The sequence below is a fragment of the Egretta garzetta genome, unplaced genomic scaffold (genome assembly GCF_000687185.1).
Source record: "Egretta garzetta isolate BGI_Z169 unplaced genomic scaffold, ASM68718v1 scaffold17, whole genome shotgun sequence".
NCBI lineage: Eukaryota > Metazoa > Chordata > Aves > Pelecaniformes > Ardeidae > Egretta > Egretta garzetta.
The window spans coordinates 1,351,495-1,369,112 of NW_009260136.1; the positions used below are offsets into that span (position 1 = coordinate 1,351,495).

The window sequence follows — 17,618 nt, forward strand, 5'->3', positions numbered from 1 at the left end:
ACTGCTCTGTTGCCTGTCAGGATCTCTGGGAGTCAGAATTCCTTTATGCTGGTAGAGGGCATGAAACATGAGGGGCTGAATGCACTTGGATTCAAAACTTGTCTTAAGCCATTTAGAGTTTTTGCAGTATTTCCAAGTATTTCCCAAGCAATGTTCTATTTTCATCAGCAAAAGAAACAAAACAAAAGGACTTGTTCTCATTGTTAAGCAATTGTTATCAGGATCTGGCTAATTTTATTTTTGAGCATAATTACGGAAAGTTCAGAGTAGGATTTATTTTATTGTAAATAAATTGTGTAGGCTTGGTAACCTTGTTTAACTTACACAATGAAATTGCTCTGACTTTATCCTTCCCTTCATGTTAAGTGAAGCTCAAAACAATGCAAAGAAGCCAAGTCAGAAGAAAAGTGCTGCTCTGACTTTTACAAGAAAAGGCAAGTGCACACAGATTTTTGTGCTTGGAGGACTCTTCCAAGATCAGATGGGTAGGAACTGTGACAAACTAAAAGAGCAAGTCTTATTTGTTAGGCAGCTTTAAAGTAATATAAAAAGAAGGGTCCACAGAGCAAGGTAAATTGTTCCCTGACATGGTCTCACATGCAAAAACTAATACAAGTTGAAGATAGTAATTAAAAAAGCTAAGGTAGCCTACTACTTGTTGAGTGATCCCACCAGAGAAGTCGATATGATTTGCAAAAAACTGGTTCATAACTAGCTTAGATCCCCAGGTTTTATTTCAAAAAATCCAGATGGCTGGGAACATATTCTTGCATGTTTGACATTTTATTACACCTAAAAGGATTTTTGGCAGCACTGACAGAATACTTGAATTCATGCTGTCAATAGTTCATTACACCTATATCACACTGATTTAGTGTTTGTTACAGTAGAAAAGGGGAGGCTTCTTTGTAAAGTTTACCTGGTAAATGAATTGGCTCCTGTTCAAAACAGACTGAAAGTACAGCGAAAAAAGAAATACAGCATACATCAAAGGATGAGTTTTGGTACTGCTGTTATTTCCCTCTGTCCTAACGTCTTTTTTTTTAATAATGGACATGTTTGATATGTATAAACAAGATTTTCCTGGGTGGTAGCATATGGTCTTGTTGCTACACGTAGTTTCAAGACAGACATACAGCTCAACATCAAAGAGAGGGAACAGCATGGAAGGCTTGAACAGACATTTATTGATTTATAGAATGAAACATGTTCCTCAGTCCTTGGCAGGGTCTAAAGGAGAATAGATCACACAGTGCATCTTCAGCAAAGTTACCTCTGATGGATAAAAGTTAAAATAGTTCAAAAACAATTCAGAATTTCAGCCCAACCTTTCCCAGTGAAAGGATTTCTCACTCACAACTTAAGAGCTGTACTTCTGATAGAGATATATGAATGTTCAGTGTTACTTTTTTTTTTTTTCAATCAGCACTATTCCAGGCCAGTCCTTTATTATCTCTGACTAAATTAAGCTCCCTGACATGTTGAGTCAAGTGTTGTATTTCCTACAGCGATGTCTAAGACAACACACCACATTTCAGAGCAAAGGAGTAGGAAAACGGATTTCCCTAGTGACAATTTTAAAAATAAAAGTGCATCATCTGGATATTTATACATGGAGTCAAACCTGGAAATTCTAACATTCATTAGTGACTTTTTCTACCTAATAGATAAATAACTCATAAAGACCTGAGAGATTGACCCCTGATTGTAGAAAAGAGCTAGAGATAGAAAGTGGATCAAAACCAGTAACCATAGTTTGATGCTGTAGTGATTTAAAATTTACTTGTTCCCTAGACTGCACAGCTGAACTTCCCTGTGAGATTAAAGACAAATTTGCAAATTGGGCCATTTATTAGGTCCCTAATTAATACTGATGGACTATCTTCAAGGATTATGTATCTGGAAAGCTAAAGTTGGCATTTTCTCAGGATAGTAAAATTAAAATCTGTAAAATCTGTAAAAATTGCAAACTCTTTAATGACAGCAAAGAGTCAAGTGATCCCACAAAGAACTAACTGACCAAACCAGGGACTGTGAAACAAAATTGTCTGCAGTACTGACACAGAAATCTGTGCATGGACGGTCTCTGCAACGAGCGATGTAGATGCACGGATACCTTTGCGAGGCTGGAAGATGGGGTCTACAAGGTTTTCAAGGTTTCTACCAACCCTATTTTTTGTAATCCTCTTAAGAATCCCTTTCTCTTTGCTTCTGAAACTTCTATAATTTATTCCACAACAGCACCCCAGACAAGTTCCTCACGTAGACAAGCTTCATCGTATTTTTCAAGAGCTTCGATCCTTTGTGTCTTTTGTTTAACAAAACTCCCAGCAGGCGCCATCGTGATACTAACTGAGCTTCACATTCCAGGGGGTGGAGAGATGGAGTGGTTGTCAGTGTTTTCCAATTCAAATATAGGATACCTGCCCCTGATCTTGTAGGATCTGAGGAAATCAAACTACTAGCAAATTAGTAAGGCTGCACTGGGGTCATTAATCATAATTTTACCTATTGCTGATAGGCTTTCTTTTAGCTATCGATGGAGATCAGTGATCTGAATTCTAAGGCACTGAATTTTCAAGTGACCGGAGGGAAGACAGACACATACAAATCAGTGTCCTACTGACGCCACATTCCATAGACTATAATCTTCCCAAGAAAAAGCAAGGTCATACATTGCAGGTTTGTTTAGAAAACGTAAAATCAAAACTCCTAACCTTTTCCAGGACTAATGGCTGTCAGGAGAGGCTTATGATCACTCATCTTTTCCAGCTTTTGTTTCTGTGAAATCAGCTCAAGCTCCTTCTTTTCCAACAGTTTGCTAGATGGGTAAAAAAGTCCAATGGTTTGGGTTCCTTTTTCTTCTCTTTCTCTTAGTTCTGCCCTTGATTCGGGCAAGGAAATAGGAAGAGGCTGCCAGGCAACTTCAGCTTGAAATCGTTTAGCCTGTGGGGAGTGGAGGGGAAGGAAAAATGTAAGTAATACAATTAGATATAATTAAATGGCTTACCAGCAGGAAGTAACTAGAACAGTATACAAGATTGTAAAGGAATGAAAAAGCTAGTGGGAAGAATCAGTAACAATTCTTGATTTTAATTACCAGTCTGTAACAATGAAGTATCTTATCACAAATATTCAAGCAAAAGCAAAGGTCTTCATGATTGCCAGCAGAATGACGTGTATACTATTGGAGAACAAAAGCTGGCCTTGCTAAGTACTAAGGTCTTTCTTAAAACAGAGTTTTCAAAGCACTGTTACACATGCGTGAAAGAATACTTTGTATCAATAGGACACAAATAATTCACAAGTAATAAGATAAAAGTAGTTAAAGAGCTAAGACTTTTGAAAAGCTGATTGTTTCTCACTTTCCTATTTAGAATAAGGCTGGATTAAGGCCTTTGGCTAAGGCTGCTTTCCAGCAGAAAGCAGTTCTCAGAATAAATATATCCTTGGTTTTGCCCTGAGCGTGCTCACAGACCACAACGTTGTCTCTAAGAGGAAATCAATGAAGTTATGCCAATCTACACCCGCAGCGGACTAGCCTTGTAGCTGTGTTCAAGACCAGCTTTGTGATACTGTGTGTCTTACCTCAGACGGCCCAGCATCCACGAGACTGCCGTTCTGAGAACCCACCCTTGATGGGGGCTCTATGTAAACACCACAGGACCCACAGAAGCGAGCGTATGGGCGGTTGCTTGTACCACACTTGAAACAAGTAAAGTAGGATGGAGGAGGTCCTGGCTGGAAAGTTGAACAAAACACTTGTCACAACACAAACATATGAGGGATGGTTCAGGAAAGATAAAAGCAGTGACATGAATTAAAAGGAAGTAAATCAGTACTACCTAAAGCTATTAGATTAGAAGTATTAACCAGGATACCAGGCTGCTAACACACTGGCAGATGCAAGACAGTAAATCTTCAGCTATCTCAGCACTCTGCTATGGAGGCAAACATTTCTTGAGACAGATCTAGCATTTTGGTATGCTATTTTTTAACATACATTTTCAAAAATATTTATTTTCTTTGCCAAAACCTTGCCATTACTAGTGTGTGCTCTGACATTGAATATTGACTGCAATTCTTTCCTGTTCAATGCTAAGACTACCCCCACCACCCTGAGTCCCCTGGTACGGTACAGGACCAATGGTTATGTATGCATATATAGGGGAGTGTTTAACATTTTATGTAGGCTCCGCTCACAGAAGAAAAAAAAATTCTTCCCAAGTGTGATCTTAGCTTAAAACACTGTACTTATAAAAATACATGCCAGAGCAAATTGGTTACATTGATTGTACCATGCAAAAGCTCTACTGAGCAGCAGTTAAGAGAAAGTACTTGTGTTCAGTGAAGTTAATGAGGCCTTCAGCCCCAAAAAATTGCATGCATCATCTCATCTCTGGCGATTACCTGTGTAGGTGATCACAGCCCAGAGTAGATATGGGAAAACTTGTATTAGGTTAGCCTATACTTTAACCTTTGATGGTTAAGTTACTCTGGCAGAGTACACAGCTATTGCATCTCAACTGATACAATGAGCTGATGCTCATTGACCCATGGTAATTTGTTTACATCTCTAAACCCTTAAGTCACTGACTGACATGGGGTCAGGATGTCATCTAAGCCTTTAATTTTTCTTTATATAATCCTATGCACTCTAAGCAAGTATTTTGATAATAATAAGCTATGTACTAACTGACTAGAGTTTTTCAAAGATAAGTTTGAAATTGCTGCAGGCCACTGATGAGTAAAAACTCATTTGTCAACACAAACACCGAGAGCACGTGCCTTAGCTCCACACCAGTCACAGAAATGGGCATCACTTTGGTTAACACGATTGCATTTTGAGCACAAGACTGTCTTCCTTTGCTGGCTGGAATAAGGTGAGAGGGTGTCTCCTCCAAACACGGGCTAATAAAACAAAAAAAAAGCATTAGGGAGAAAATAATTTCATGAAGAAAAGTTCACAAGCTAAATAAGCTGAAAGAGGAAAGCAAGCTACTTTGATAACATAAAGCAATATTCAGCCTAAAAGAATTATTTCAACTTAGAATAAGCAACAGGCTGACTTGGAACTAACCTGTAACTTTTTTTCATTACAAAGCCACAGTAAAATGTGGCATTAATAAATTTTAAAAGATTTTTAGCAGAACTGAGTGCAAAAAACCTTATCAATCATGTCCTTTTACACTGAGTATTTATTAATATGGCCCCATGTATAAGTACACTCAAAGTTAAGAGGGACATTTCTCTGCTGATAAGCTTATATTTTCAAATCCAGAACGAGACAGCTATTTTTCTTTGTACCCTTCTTTGTAGTAGTGTGTCAGGGAGAATGTGTTCAGACAATGAGTTTTCTCTCAGTTTGATACCTGCTAGATAAATATTTTTTTGCACTCTTACCTCATTCAAGTTATATATTACCTAGCTTTCCTACTACAATTAACTTATATAGGTATGCAAAAGGAAACAGATTTTTCAGCTGAAATTTCTAGAGGTCAATTATAGATCCTAGTTAGGACAAATAGGTCTTAAAACATTTTGTTAGGTTTTGCCTCAGGGCTTATGCAGTTTATTTTCTCTGTGAGGCAGGAATATGGATAAGGAACAGAACCGAAAACAGAAGAAAGTTATTTTGATTACAGACACCACAACAGCAAGTAAGCAAATACCAAATAGCCCTGTTTTAATCTGTGGCCTCCATTGCAGTTTGAATGATGTAACTTGGGGGTTCATTTAGAAGATAAAATTTACAAAAACACATCTAAAGCACATGTTCTAAGTCTAATTTATTTAATAATCATTAATAGTAATATCAGCATTATTCCTAATTATTAATTATTCAGGATTACTCCTGTTATCACTAATTAATCACTATTATTAGTAAAATTTCTGATTACTATTAATAACAATTCAGTAAGCAGTTAACTTTCTATCTTAGCTATAACAGGTCTCACCATTCAAGTCATATGCCTAACTACATATGCAGCTCCATATTAATATCTACATTCAGTGAAGCAGTTAAACATATATTTATCTTGGATAAGTACAGATTCCTACTGAAATTCACTTTGAAGTGACACCTCCATGGCTATACAAGAGACCTTTGCCTCTAGTTACTGACAGTTTTACAACTCAGGATGTTGCCAGTATAATCAGAAGATTTTAACTTGCAAATCATTATTCTTCTCTCATTTCTGTATTTACCACAACCTGTAGAAGTGAAATGTACCATAAGGTTTTCCTACAAGACTTTTCTTTTCAGAAGTGAAAGTCAAATTCTTCTATCAAACCAAATGAGCAAGGTAAATGGGGAGTTGAAACAGACAGCAATTTTAGGGGCAACATTTATTGTTGCTTTTCTCACCTCTGTGCAGAGTCACGGCCAAATACAAGCACAGTAGCTGTATGCACGTAGGGGAAGTAGCAGGTGGAGATAAGAAAAATAATGTAAAAGAATATTTTATTTTCACAAAATAATTGAAATCAACGAGAATGATCTTCCTGATGTTTATACTCAAGTTTTCTATTACAATTGAAAATAATTTGAACACAAGCATCCTCCCTCAGAGACAAGACTACCTGTTTTCTAAGAGCCTTCTCAGCTTTCACAATGGCATTTGCAATCCTGATCTCCACAGGAGACACTTGAAGCTATACGACACATTTCTGTTTAGCTGGACATTTGTGATGGAGCATCTGGGGAAATACTGGGCTTGAATATGGCACAGGTGAGGGATTTTCTGCTTTTGTAACATAGGCACATGGGGGTATGACTTCAGTTTTCCAAAGCAAAGGAATGTTATGCTTTGATTTGATTAACCCTAGCATGATTGATGCAAGAAGCCTTACCGTCTGTATTTCAGGCAGTTTGCTTTCACAAGTCACACAGAGTTTATGGTGAAGAGGATTTCCTGTGCCACACTCCTGACAAATTACTTTACCCTTTTAAATAGAGAAAGAATATATTTCACATAGTATTCGAAAACTGTGAACGACAATAAGAAGAGAACTTGATCTTACAAAGTGCTATGGTTATTCAGCCTAGCAAACAGAAGAGATCCTTCAAGTCTGTGCCGTGGGCTTCAGACTTTAGTTAGGCCATATTTCCTGGACATCACAAATCTACATATCTTGGTGACAATTTTTTTTAAACTATGGTACAGTTCCCTCAGGAGATCCAGCATCAATACCTCCAGATCTTTTCTATGTATTAGTGTCAGTTTGCTTAACAACAATGACAACAACCACCACCAACAACAATAATAACAATAATAATAATATACCATGAGGGTGCCCTAAAAGATCTTAGCATGGTCACTATCAACAAGTGAGTTTCCACAAGGGTTAAGAATAATGAGTCTGAGAAACTGATTGTTGGCTCTAGTTACTTCAGGTTTGTCTTTGCACCTACATGAAGATTGTCATAAGATATTAAATTTGGGCCAATGTCTATAATCTACTTTGACATCAAGCTGATAACTGCCTCAGATTATGAATCTCCTTTGTTATCTGATAGTCTTCAGTCAATAGTTGCCTTTCAGTATCCTTCTCTTTCCAAAAGTGTTCCCTTGAAATTAACACAGAACCACAGAATTGTTGAGGTTGGAAGGGGCCTCTAGAAGCTGAACCCTTGCCCTGCTCAAGCAAGGTCATCCAGAGCAGGTTGCCCAGGACCATGTCCAGATGGCTTTTGAATATCTCCAAGGATGGAGACTCCACAACCTCTCTGGGCAACCTGTGCCAGTGCTCAGTCACCGTCACAATAAAAAGTAAGTTACCTGATGTTCAGAGGGAACCTCCTGTGTTTCATTTTGTGCCCATTGCCTCTGGTCCTGCCACTGGGCACCACTGAAAAGAGCCTGGCTCTGCCTTTACCCCCTCCCTTCAGATATTTATATCCATTGATGAGGTTCCCCCAAGCCTTCTCTTCCCTAGACTAAACAGTCCCAGCTCTCTCAGTCTTTTCTCCAGATGCTCCAGTTCCTTAATCATCTTAGTGGCTCTTTGCTGGGCTCTCTCTAGTATATCCATGTCTCTCTTGTACTGGGGAGCCCAGAACAGGACACTGTACTGCAGATACAGTCTCACTAGTGCTGAGTGGAGGGGAAGGATCATGTCCCTTTACCTGCTGGTACCACACTTCCTAAATGCAGCCTGGGATATCATTAGACTTTTTCAAGCAGGTCCCTGAAGGTGCCAAAGTCTGCTCTCCTAAAGTTCAGGGCTGTGATCCTGCTTTTTGCCCCTGCTCCTTCCTCTCAGGGTCCTGAACTCCACCACCTTGTGGTCATTGCAGGCAAGGCTGTCTTTGACCTTCATATCCCCAAGAAGCCCTTCCTTCTCTGTAAGTATGAGACCCAGCAGAGCACCCTTCCTCCTTGGAACCTCTGGATTGCTTATGCCCTGCTGTGTTGTTCCTCGAGCAGATACCGGGGTGCTTTAAGTCCCCCCTGAAGACCAGGACCTGAAAATGTGGGTCTACTTCTAGCTGTACAGACAGCTGGTTCTTCCTGGTCAGGCAGTCTACAGCAGACACGCGCTATGATGTCACCCATACAGCCATGCGAGCCATCCTTTCACGTATCTGTGGTCCCATCAAGATCATAGCCCTGCAACTGCACACAGATCTCTAATTTCTTGAGTTTACTCCCCATACTGCCTGCGTTAGTGTACAGGTGCTTTAGAGAGGGACCCCAGCACGCTGATTTCACAGAAAGCCTCTTAGGGGTGGGGTGTTTCTCATCATGCTGCCTTATAGGCACCTTCTTACTTACATGCAAATGCTTGAGATGACCTCACTTAAGCCCTGTTTTGTTGATTTAGTGTTCCCTTTGCTTGTCAGCCCTGTCCATCACTGGACTGGGCTGCTGGTAATCCTCCCTTCCCTGTTCTTTCTCATTTAAAACCCTTCTTGCTAGCGCAGTTCTCCTGCTGGCAAAGATATCTTTGCCCTGTGAGGTGGATCCCATCTCTTCTAAGGAGATGTTGATCCTCAAACAGGGTCCCACTATCACAGAAACCAAAACCTTGTTGCCAGCACCAGCTCTGCAACCAATTGTGGTCATGCAGTATCAGTCCTCTCCTCACACCCTTTCCCCTGGCTGGGGAGATCAAGGAAGGCACCTACTTGGGTCCCCATACCCCTGGGTAGGGAGTATTTTGTAGGGCAAATTTTGCCTAGTTAAGACCACCAGCACTTTTGGATCACTGATCAAGACTGTGGGCGAATGTTTTGGGCATATACCTACTGCAGCAGTCCTGCCAGCCCATCTGTGCTAAACACTTACAAACCAATGAGGTAAGCGGAGTAATGAGAACATATTTCATAAACTTAAAATGCTTAGTAATACTAAGGCCATAAATCATAGAATCATAGAATATCTCTCTACGAACACAAGTGCATGCATTCCTGTCATTCAGACTGCTACATCATGTGCTCTTCAGCATGCCTTCCTGAGCTTATACGGTTTACCTCTAATGACTATTTCTATTCAAGATGGTTTTAATCCTACTAACTCTTAAAGCTGTCATAATGTAGTTACGCAAACCCAAGTTGGATCAAAATATTTGTAATGAAGTCATCTGTTAGAAAAATGCATGCCAGGAGGTAAACTGCTATTTTGTTACATTTATTCTCAAGTACCTTTATGCAGTTGTTGGTTTGGGGCTGCAGCTGTGGAGCTATTGGCGACTCACATACAATGCAAGTGGGTGTATTCATTGGCACAAGATGTCTGCATTCAAGACATGGTGCCATCTGAAGAAAAATCCACATCACATCATGCTAAGGACCATAACAAGATCATTAAGGTTATAATGAGATTTTCAATATTTTCCTGGTTATAGACTACACCAGCAGCAAAGTCACTGGAAACATAGCAACTGACAGCAACAGATGCTGACATTGATCCTGAAAGATCAAATGCTGTTGAGAAAATATGAAGACAACTAGAAAGAGAATGCTTTACTACTAAAAATATGCCAGAAAGGTACTAAGTTAATTTCAGTAAATTTAAAATGCTACTATAAAATGTGTCTCCCTCATTATGAACCTAATCTGAAGAGGTGCTCATTCATTACTTGAAACTACAGCATTGCCCCAGACAAGACAACTTTCTGATGACACAGGAAAAAAAAATACACCATTGACTTGTTAGATCAGGGTATTATCTCTCAGGAAGAGCTTAGAGAAGATTGTTACAGCCACCACTGTAAAAACTCAGTGCTCTTACATATGTCCACACTTGCTACCGTTTAAGGTTTCAGGCATATTAGATGAGTTTTGTACAGCTATGACATAGGTACTAGTAATTAACTAATTAACTGCACTAGTTAGCACTGGAATAAGATGCATATGCAGATGAAGATGCGGTGGTGGTTGTTACAGGATGAGGAGGAACCTGAATTTGATGATATTTCCTGGCACAAGTGAATAAAACACAATTTACTTTTCCATTGTTACCCTTATTAAAATATATGGCACTTGAAGCAATCTATGGTTAATTTTGCCAATCATTTAAGAATTACATAGGGTCCACTGCTAAAGATATCGAACAAGATAAACCAATCAAACAGAGCTTCCCAAATGAAAGTGTAAATAATGACTTTGCCTGCATTGAATGTGTAATTTGATGGGCAAATTGGTTTCTCCAAAGAGGATTTGTTGATTGTTATGATGTTTTGCTGACCTGTGCTCCTTCAGGGTGTGGGAAGTGACGTACTGGCATGGCTGGGATAGGAGATCCACACTCCTGACAGAAGTGAGCCAAGGGGTCAGACAGGCGAGGTGCAGAACAGTGTGCACATCTGAAAATAAGAGCAAACAGGCTGAGCTAGTTTTGGTATGTACTGCTGCATAATAATGATTAATCTGGAACCTGTTGTGACAGGACTTAGGCCACTGATTTCTCAGTTGTAGTTTCCAAGCTATCATGTCCAGGATGAGGTTCTGAACTCTAAACAGCTTTGCAAGGTAGAAAGCTCCCTGGCTGCTATGGAGTTTCATACTTTCTTCCTCACCATGTGAGGTAAACAAGTCTCCTGACATGCAACCTGTATCACTGCTACAACATGGGGAATCGCTGATGTAGATTGCATAACCCTTTCAATATTGATAAGCATTAATGTTCTGAGAGACTACTCCAGTGAGCAGTTTTCACCTACAGCAGTGAGGGCTGTACTCTAATTTGAAAAGACAGTTTTTCCTCTGATCCTACAGGTATTGAGAATTTTTTGTAAAGGATGATAATCATAGAATCATAGAATGTTTTGGGTTGGAAGGGAACCCTAGAGGTCATCTAGTCCAACCCCCCTGCAGTGAGCAGGGACACCGCTAACTAGATCAGGTTGCTCAGAGCCCCGTCCAACCTGTCCTTGAAGGTTTCCAGGGATGGGGCCTCCACTACCTCTCTGGGCAACCTGTTCCAGTGTTTTACCACCCTCATTGTAAAGAATTTCTTCCTTATATCTAGTCTAAACCTACCCTGCTTTAGTTTAAAACCATTACCCCTTGTCCTGACACAGCTGGCCCTAAGATAGTTGATAGTTGTGTATGGTGAGATGTAAATAAAACTATGTGTAAGAGAAAGAATTTTCAAAGCCCTATCTAGATCACATTCTCCAGTTATGAGCCAGTGTCTGTCTTTGCTTTCCTCGTTTTTATAAAGCCCCACAGTATTATCAACTTGGTTGCAAAAGGCAATTGCTCAGTTACTGTCCAAGGACAAATATGTTGAAAGGAGAAGCCACTTACTTGAGGAAATCAGTTTCCCTCTGGATCCTTGCCACCTGTGTGTTTCCTAAGCTTTTCTGGCTAGTCACTGCAGAAGAACTAGCAAACTGAAATAAAGGTAATTCTTTAGCCTTAGTAAGCGAATATTTGCAAAATGCATATAAAAGTAGCGAAATCAGCTGAAGATCTTATTTGGGACAAACTGCACTGAAATACTTTGCTTTAAGGAATATCTATACACTTGATTCCCCCATTAGCTGCATTAAGGACACACAGCTTCAATAAAAATAAATCAATGTCTTGCTATTTACTTCCAAGACAGCATTACTGAATATTAAGTTTCAAATATCAACTTGCCAACCTGTAGCAATAATTGTTTGCTAATTGCCCATTCAGTAATGTATTAGAAGAGAATGAGCAGGAAATAATTTGATTTTCCTGGTTTTGTTCCTACTGATAACTGGGTACTGCTTTGGGCATTCCTAGTCCAGTGTGTCATTACCAGTAAATTTAAATTAGTACTCTATAATACAGCCAAAGGCATTAATTTCCGAGAGTTTATATGAGAATGATCACAAATCTTCACATCTTTATTTTTTTAGAGCTCAGTTCCAATAACAGCCTTTTACAGTTTTCCTCAAAAGCCATTTGCTTACCTGTAACGACTCTGTTAGTGGTGCTGAGGTTGATTCCTCTCTGCACTCTGTTGTTTCCAAATGACTGGCAAGGAGCTGTGGTCCTTGTGGGGATCTGTGAGCAGTCTTCCCTTCTGTTTCCAAGTCTAAAATTACAATCCTGTTATTCAACTGTTATTCACTTCATGCAGTTAACATATATCTTAACATGAATATTACATACTCCCATTTTAAATTCCAATAGCTAAGAATATTTAAAAATGTATTTGACCTCCAGATTTTGGGTTCAAATAAACTGCATGGAATTACAGGAAATTAAACTAGAAGAAACCTCATTCCTCTCTGAAAAAGCTCGCTTTTGTATTTTTCTCTGTTTATGTTTTTCTTCCTTCCTGCATGTTCAGAGAAACCCCAGCTCCCAAGAGTAAATTAATGAGTAAACATTAATACAGTTCCCTGCTCTTAAACAGTCCCATTGCCATTACCATGGAATAACAGGCTTCATGTATAGACAAAATCTGGGTCAGGCTTTCATTTCTGCTTCATGCATTTATTTTGGAATCTTACTGCAAGTAAACATCAGTAAAGAGCTCTGTAAAGGATTTAACAGCATTTTCTGGCACAAAGGCTGGGCCTTATTATGTTGCTCAGAAATTAATTACTTCTTAGTATGTTTTAAGAGGTAATGTGATATGTATGGAAGTTAATTTTTGTTCTCTATTTGCAGTGTGGAGCAATCAAAATTGGAATTCCCAGAGGATGTTCTGTCTTTTGAGATGGTCCTCTGGAAATTCCATATTTACCCATATTTTACTAATGATGTAGGAGGAAAACTTTACACTGCCTATTTTCAGCTAAGAGAGAAGTCTATTTCACTCTTACGAAGTCATACTATACCTTGAAAATCTTGGGATGCTTCACTCCAGGCAGGCTTGATTTCCATGTTCACTCCATTCTTCTTTGGTTTTGTAGTAAACATCCCACCTTTCCTCTCCTAAAAAGTAATTCCATTTGAATTCCAAATTAAATATTTGGTTTTGCTCTAATCCTCTCATTATAGTTATCTGTCATGGTTTTAAAAGTATTTTCAATGCAAGCATTTGAATACCTTAAATGATAAATCTATTTGAAAAATATTTGACCTGAACTGGTAATGAAAGACAAGAGAAGAAGAAAAAAAAAAAAGGTCCCCTTGAAATTTTAGTATTACAAAAAGGACTGAGACAGCAAAGATGGGCAAACAGAGGTAATAAAATACATAAAAAGTATAGGCAATCAAGGTTGAATCTCTAGGTAATACCATACATACAACAGTTTATATTCAGACAAGGAGTTAAATTTGCAGAAACTTGCCTGTGAGGCGATATCTTTTAGGAAATTGTTGTCATTTTCTTCAACAGACAAGGGGATGTTTCGTTGCTTGTACTCTACCAGAAACACCTTTGTTACAACTGTACTCTCCCTGCAGTCCCTGAAAATCAATGTTCATAAAGCTATACGCAGGCCACAAACCCATGTGCAGCAAAAAGTACATCACTGATGAACACGGCTCATTTGCTGGTTCATCTCTTCCAAGCTTGCAAGTCATTATTTCAGTTAGTAAGTATAATCCTGGGCAATACTCTTAGTAACTACTGCCTCGTTTTGTCCTTTTAAAAATTTATTTTCAGTTTAAAATGTGCGCACTAAGAAGTTACCAATAAAATGTATGAATATTTTAATGCCCCAACATCTTTTACATATAAAATTCTTGATACTCCTGTGTCTGCTTTCTGGGGTAACTACTGTTTGCCAGCATTGCAGAAAATAGAGGAGAGCAAGACTTCTCTTCCATTCAGAATACCATATTCATTTTCCCAGTCAAGCAGCAGGTAGCATCCTATTCATTTGATATAACAACTGTCACGCTCCAGCATTTATTACAGCAGCAATGTTAAAATGGCTTTAAATGACCAATTTTGGATTTATCGTCATTCTAGAGCATCTATTTAGCCCACCTGAAAACATCTTAATAAAAACATACTGGAAACAAAAGTAAATCCGGATAGTGATATCGGAAGATATGCATAGGCCTAGCTTTGTGTTGTTATTTTCCAGTGTAGAAACAAGCAAAGGCTACCTGCAGGTGCTCATAGTGGGGAACAGCAAGCACAAATCCCCAGCTGGAGTGGAAGTTTCTGCTCCCTTTGAAATAGAATCATAGAATCATAGAATCGTTTAGGTTGGAAAAGACCTTTAAGATCATCAAATCCAACCATTAACCTAACACTGCCATCCCACCACCAAACCATGTCCCTAAGCACCTCGTCTGCCCATCTTTTAATACCTTCAGGGATGGGGACTCGACCGCTTCCCTGGGCTGCCCGTTCCAGAGCCTGACAGCCCCTTCTATGAAGAAATTTTTCCTGATGTCTAACCTGAACCTGCCCTGGCGCAAATAAAAGATAATACAACAGGGTAGAGACAGAGAATGCATGTGTCCTCTCTCTGTCTCTAAGCATGAAGTTAGTTTGGAGAAAGTCAGTGGCTGTGCAGCAAAATCCAGTTTTCTTTCTATGTGGTGTATTTTTACTTTACCCTTGTACTTTATGCTTGTACTAACATGGTACTTAAGCTGTGAGGTTTAGCATTCTGTGCTCCTTCAGGAGAAACAAAACAGATTCCTGGGAAGACCAGCTTCTGTGAATCTGCTGAATCACTGGATGACCCACCCCAGAAAAACCATACTAGTTCCTCTGACATTTTTTATGATTGTGCTCAGAAGGATGAGCTCTGAGTATAGTAGATTTTACTAGTTTCTCACCCACAGCCTCTACGGATCATTGGCCTACACCCGCAGCCCAGGAGATAAACATCCGAGAGATAATCCATCTGCACAAAAACTTAGTGGATAAAAAATGTTACAAGGAAGTGAAGTCAGCACAACCCATGCAGATCACTTAGACTGCAAACTGGCTGGAGAAAGGGACGACTCTCATTTGTGAGGTATGGAGTGCTTTAAACAGCATGGCTCCAAGCCATGACTTGGATATCTATCCCTTGTCAAAATAGGACTAAAATAAAACAGGATACTTACTTTGTAACTGCCAGTGCCTTGAGCATTATTTTCCCAACTGGTAATACAATCGGGCCCTTATACTTAAGAGTGTTATGCTCTCCATAGCCAGGTTTCCTAATGAGTTCTGGTTTACTTCCATCTAAAGTGTAGTAAATGGAGACCTCAGGTGTATCTGAAAGACACAGAGAAAGTAATCAGCCAAACTGTATTCAGCCTGTGAAAAACAAGTTCTAAGCTTCAAAGTACTTGCTACTGTGCTTGATTTTTCTCACATAAATGAAATAAAGCAGTTTCATACATGACTGAATATTTGGGACCCAAACTCTTCCTCTCATGAAAAATGACTCAACAAATGCAATTTCATTATAAGCAATATTTCTCTGCAATTTCATTATGAGCAATATTTCTCTTCATAAAGAAGCTATGCAATGGTTTTGTATGAAAACATTGCAACAGCTTGTCTGATATAATGACAGAAAAGATATTTTCTCCCACAGTGAAAGGCAGCGTTTCAAAAATTGTAAGGAAAGCCTTTGGGGTGAGGCCAGCACATTGATACTTTCAAGCACTGGTTTTGAAGTCAAAATGCAACAGCTTAAGAGCTTGATCTTGGAAGCAGTTAAGACTGCTAACATATATGAAATAAATCATGTCAATAATATTGTTTGAATGCATAAAATTAAGTGCAAGCATATTTGGTGTATCAAAACATGTTGGTTAATTTTATAAGTTCCTTAGGGAAGTGGGCACGCATAAAAATCGTAATTAAATGCAAACAAAAGTATAGAGGCTCTAAGTTTCAAAAGAACACAGAAGAAAAGGTTTTATATGGAGTCACAGCTCTTATTCATACCTGATTTTATTTCTATGAGAGTATTTGTGTCTATTTCATGTTTAGCCTTCCCTGGAAGAGGGATTCGAAGTGGTATGACCTGAGGAACTGAGACAGAGCCAGCTGTCATTTTCCTCAGCAGCGATCTTTAAAAAAGAAAAACAAAAAGGCAGACAGTAATTTTTCTAAACAGAAGAATGCATTGAGAAATACAGTCTTTTAATGTGATTCCTTGTCTTCATTTGTTTCTCTCAAAAGAGAGAACACCAGATTCTTTAAACTGTTAGTTCTCATTAATGTTTGCATGATTTTCACATTGAAAAGGAGCAAGATCTAAGGCTTGAGATGAGGACTGTCGCTTTCATTTCACTTTGGCCTTCCTTGTTCAAGTTTGATTTCTATGTATTCAAGTGAAACAGCTTTAGCATCATAGATGGGTGATACGTGGTAAGAGTGACAGCAAAGTATCTTGACCCTAATCATGGCAGATGTGGTGTCACTTTCTCTGCAGGAAGAACCAGCCTCCTGTTTCATCATGGCCATCTGAATAAATACAAGATGTTTTGAAAAGGACTAAAGCAAGACAGCTATTCCTAAAGCTTATCTCAGCTGCTGTATGCATTAAGGATATGCCTATAAAACAGGTGCCAAACATGATTTATCATAATTTACATAGTTATTATCATGTCACACAATTCAAGAATGAAAAATTGCATCTGGATACGATAACATTTTACAATACAGAAAGATGTACTCCAGATCTTGGGAATCGATACTCAGGGCCAGGAAACATGTCTACACTAGAAGGATTTGGTTTTGTAACCAACCCTTCAATCGTCCAGAAATGTCTTTTACGCCACTCATCAGTGCAGACAGAAATGATTCAGCACAGGAGGTATTTGTTAGTCCACGCTCTCACAGGGGCTACGACAAGGTATGCCACGGTGCTGCTTGCCACTGCCTATCTCCTTGGCTGGGTTGCCCGAAACAGCGGTTAAGGAGTGCGGGCGGTTCTCAGCCAAACTCCCTTGGGCTGCACGCAGCAGCACGGGAGACGCAATGATGGGTGGATCAGATCTTTACCTGATGCGAGGGGGCAGAGAGTATTTTTCCTCAAGGACCCGCCTGCTCTTGGCACACCTGGACCAAAAGCACAGTGCCCTGTTGCAGCTTTCTGGGAGCCCATCAGTGGTGGGACACAACTGGTTCTGCCGACATCCCCAGCATGCCCGGCCCCTGCCCCAGCGTGGGCTCCCTCCCTACCTAAACGTGCCCTGCCAGGCCAGGCCCCGCTTACCGTCCCCTCACTGCACAGCCCACCCCACCTCACCCCACTCCACCCCTGCAGTGCAGCCCCTG

The 17,618-nt window shown here is 39.6% G+C and overlaps 1 protein-coding gene across 1 annotated transcript in view; it reads right to left on the bottom strand.

The window, feature by feature from the left end:
* DZANK1 (double zinc ribbon and ankyrin repeat domains 1) overlaps window positions 1-16,389 on the bottom strand; it is a 26,250-nt gene extending 9,861 nt beyond the window's left edge. Inside the window, exons 1-12 of the mRNA XM_009641631.2 lie at window positions 16,281-16,389; window positions 15,446-15,566; window positions 13,723-13,840; window positions 13,267-13,363; window positions 12,391-12,515; window positions 11,756-11,841; window positions 10,692-10,809; window positions 9,647-9,760; window positions 6,853-6,945; window positions 4,789-4,911; window positions 3,589-3,741; window positions 2,718-2,946 (exon numbers count right to left, since the gene is read on the bottom strand). Of these exons, the coding sequence (XP_009639926.1) occupies window positions 2,718-2,946; window positions 3,589-3,741; window positions 4,789-4,911; window positions 6,853-6,945; window positions 9,647-9,760; window positions 10,692-10,809; window positions 11,756-11,841; window positions 12,391-12,515; window positions 13,267-13,363; window positions 13,723-13,840; window positions 15,446-15,566; window positions 16,281-16,389 (1,486 nt within the window). The remainder of the gene's footprint in view (window positions 1-2,717; window positions 2,947-3,588; window positions 3,742-4,788; window positions 4,912-6,852; window positions 6,946-9,646; window positions 9,761-10,691; window positions 10,810-11,755; window positions 11,842-12,390; window positions 12,516-13,266; window positions 13,364-13,722; window positions 13,841-15,445; window positions 15,567-16,280) is intronic.
* Window positions 16,390-17,618: the final 1,229 nt, after the last annotated feature.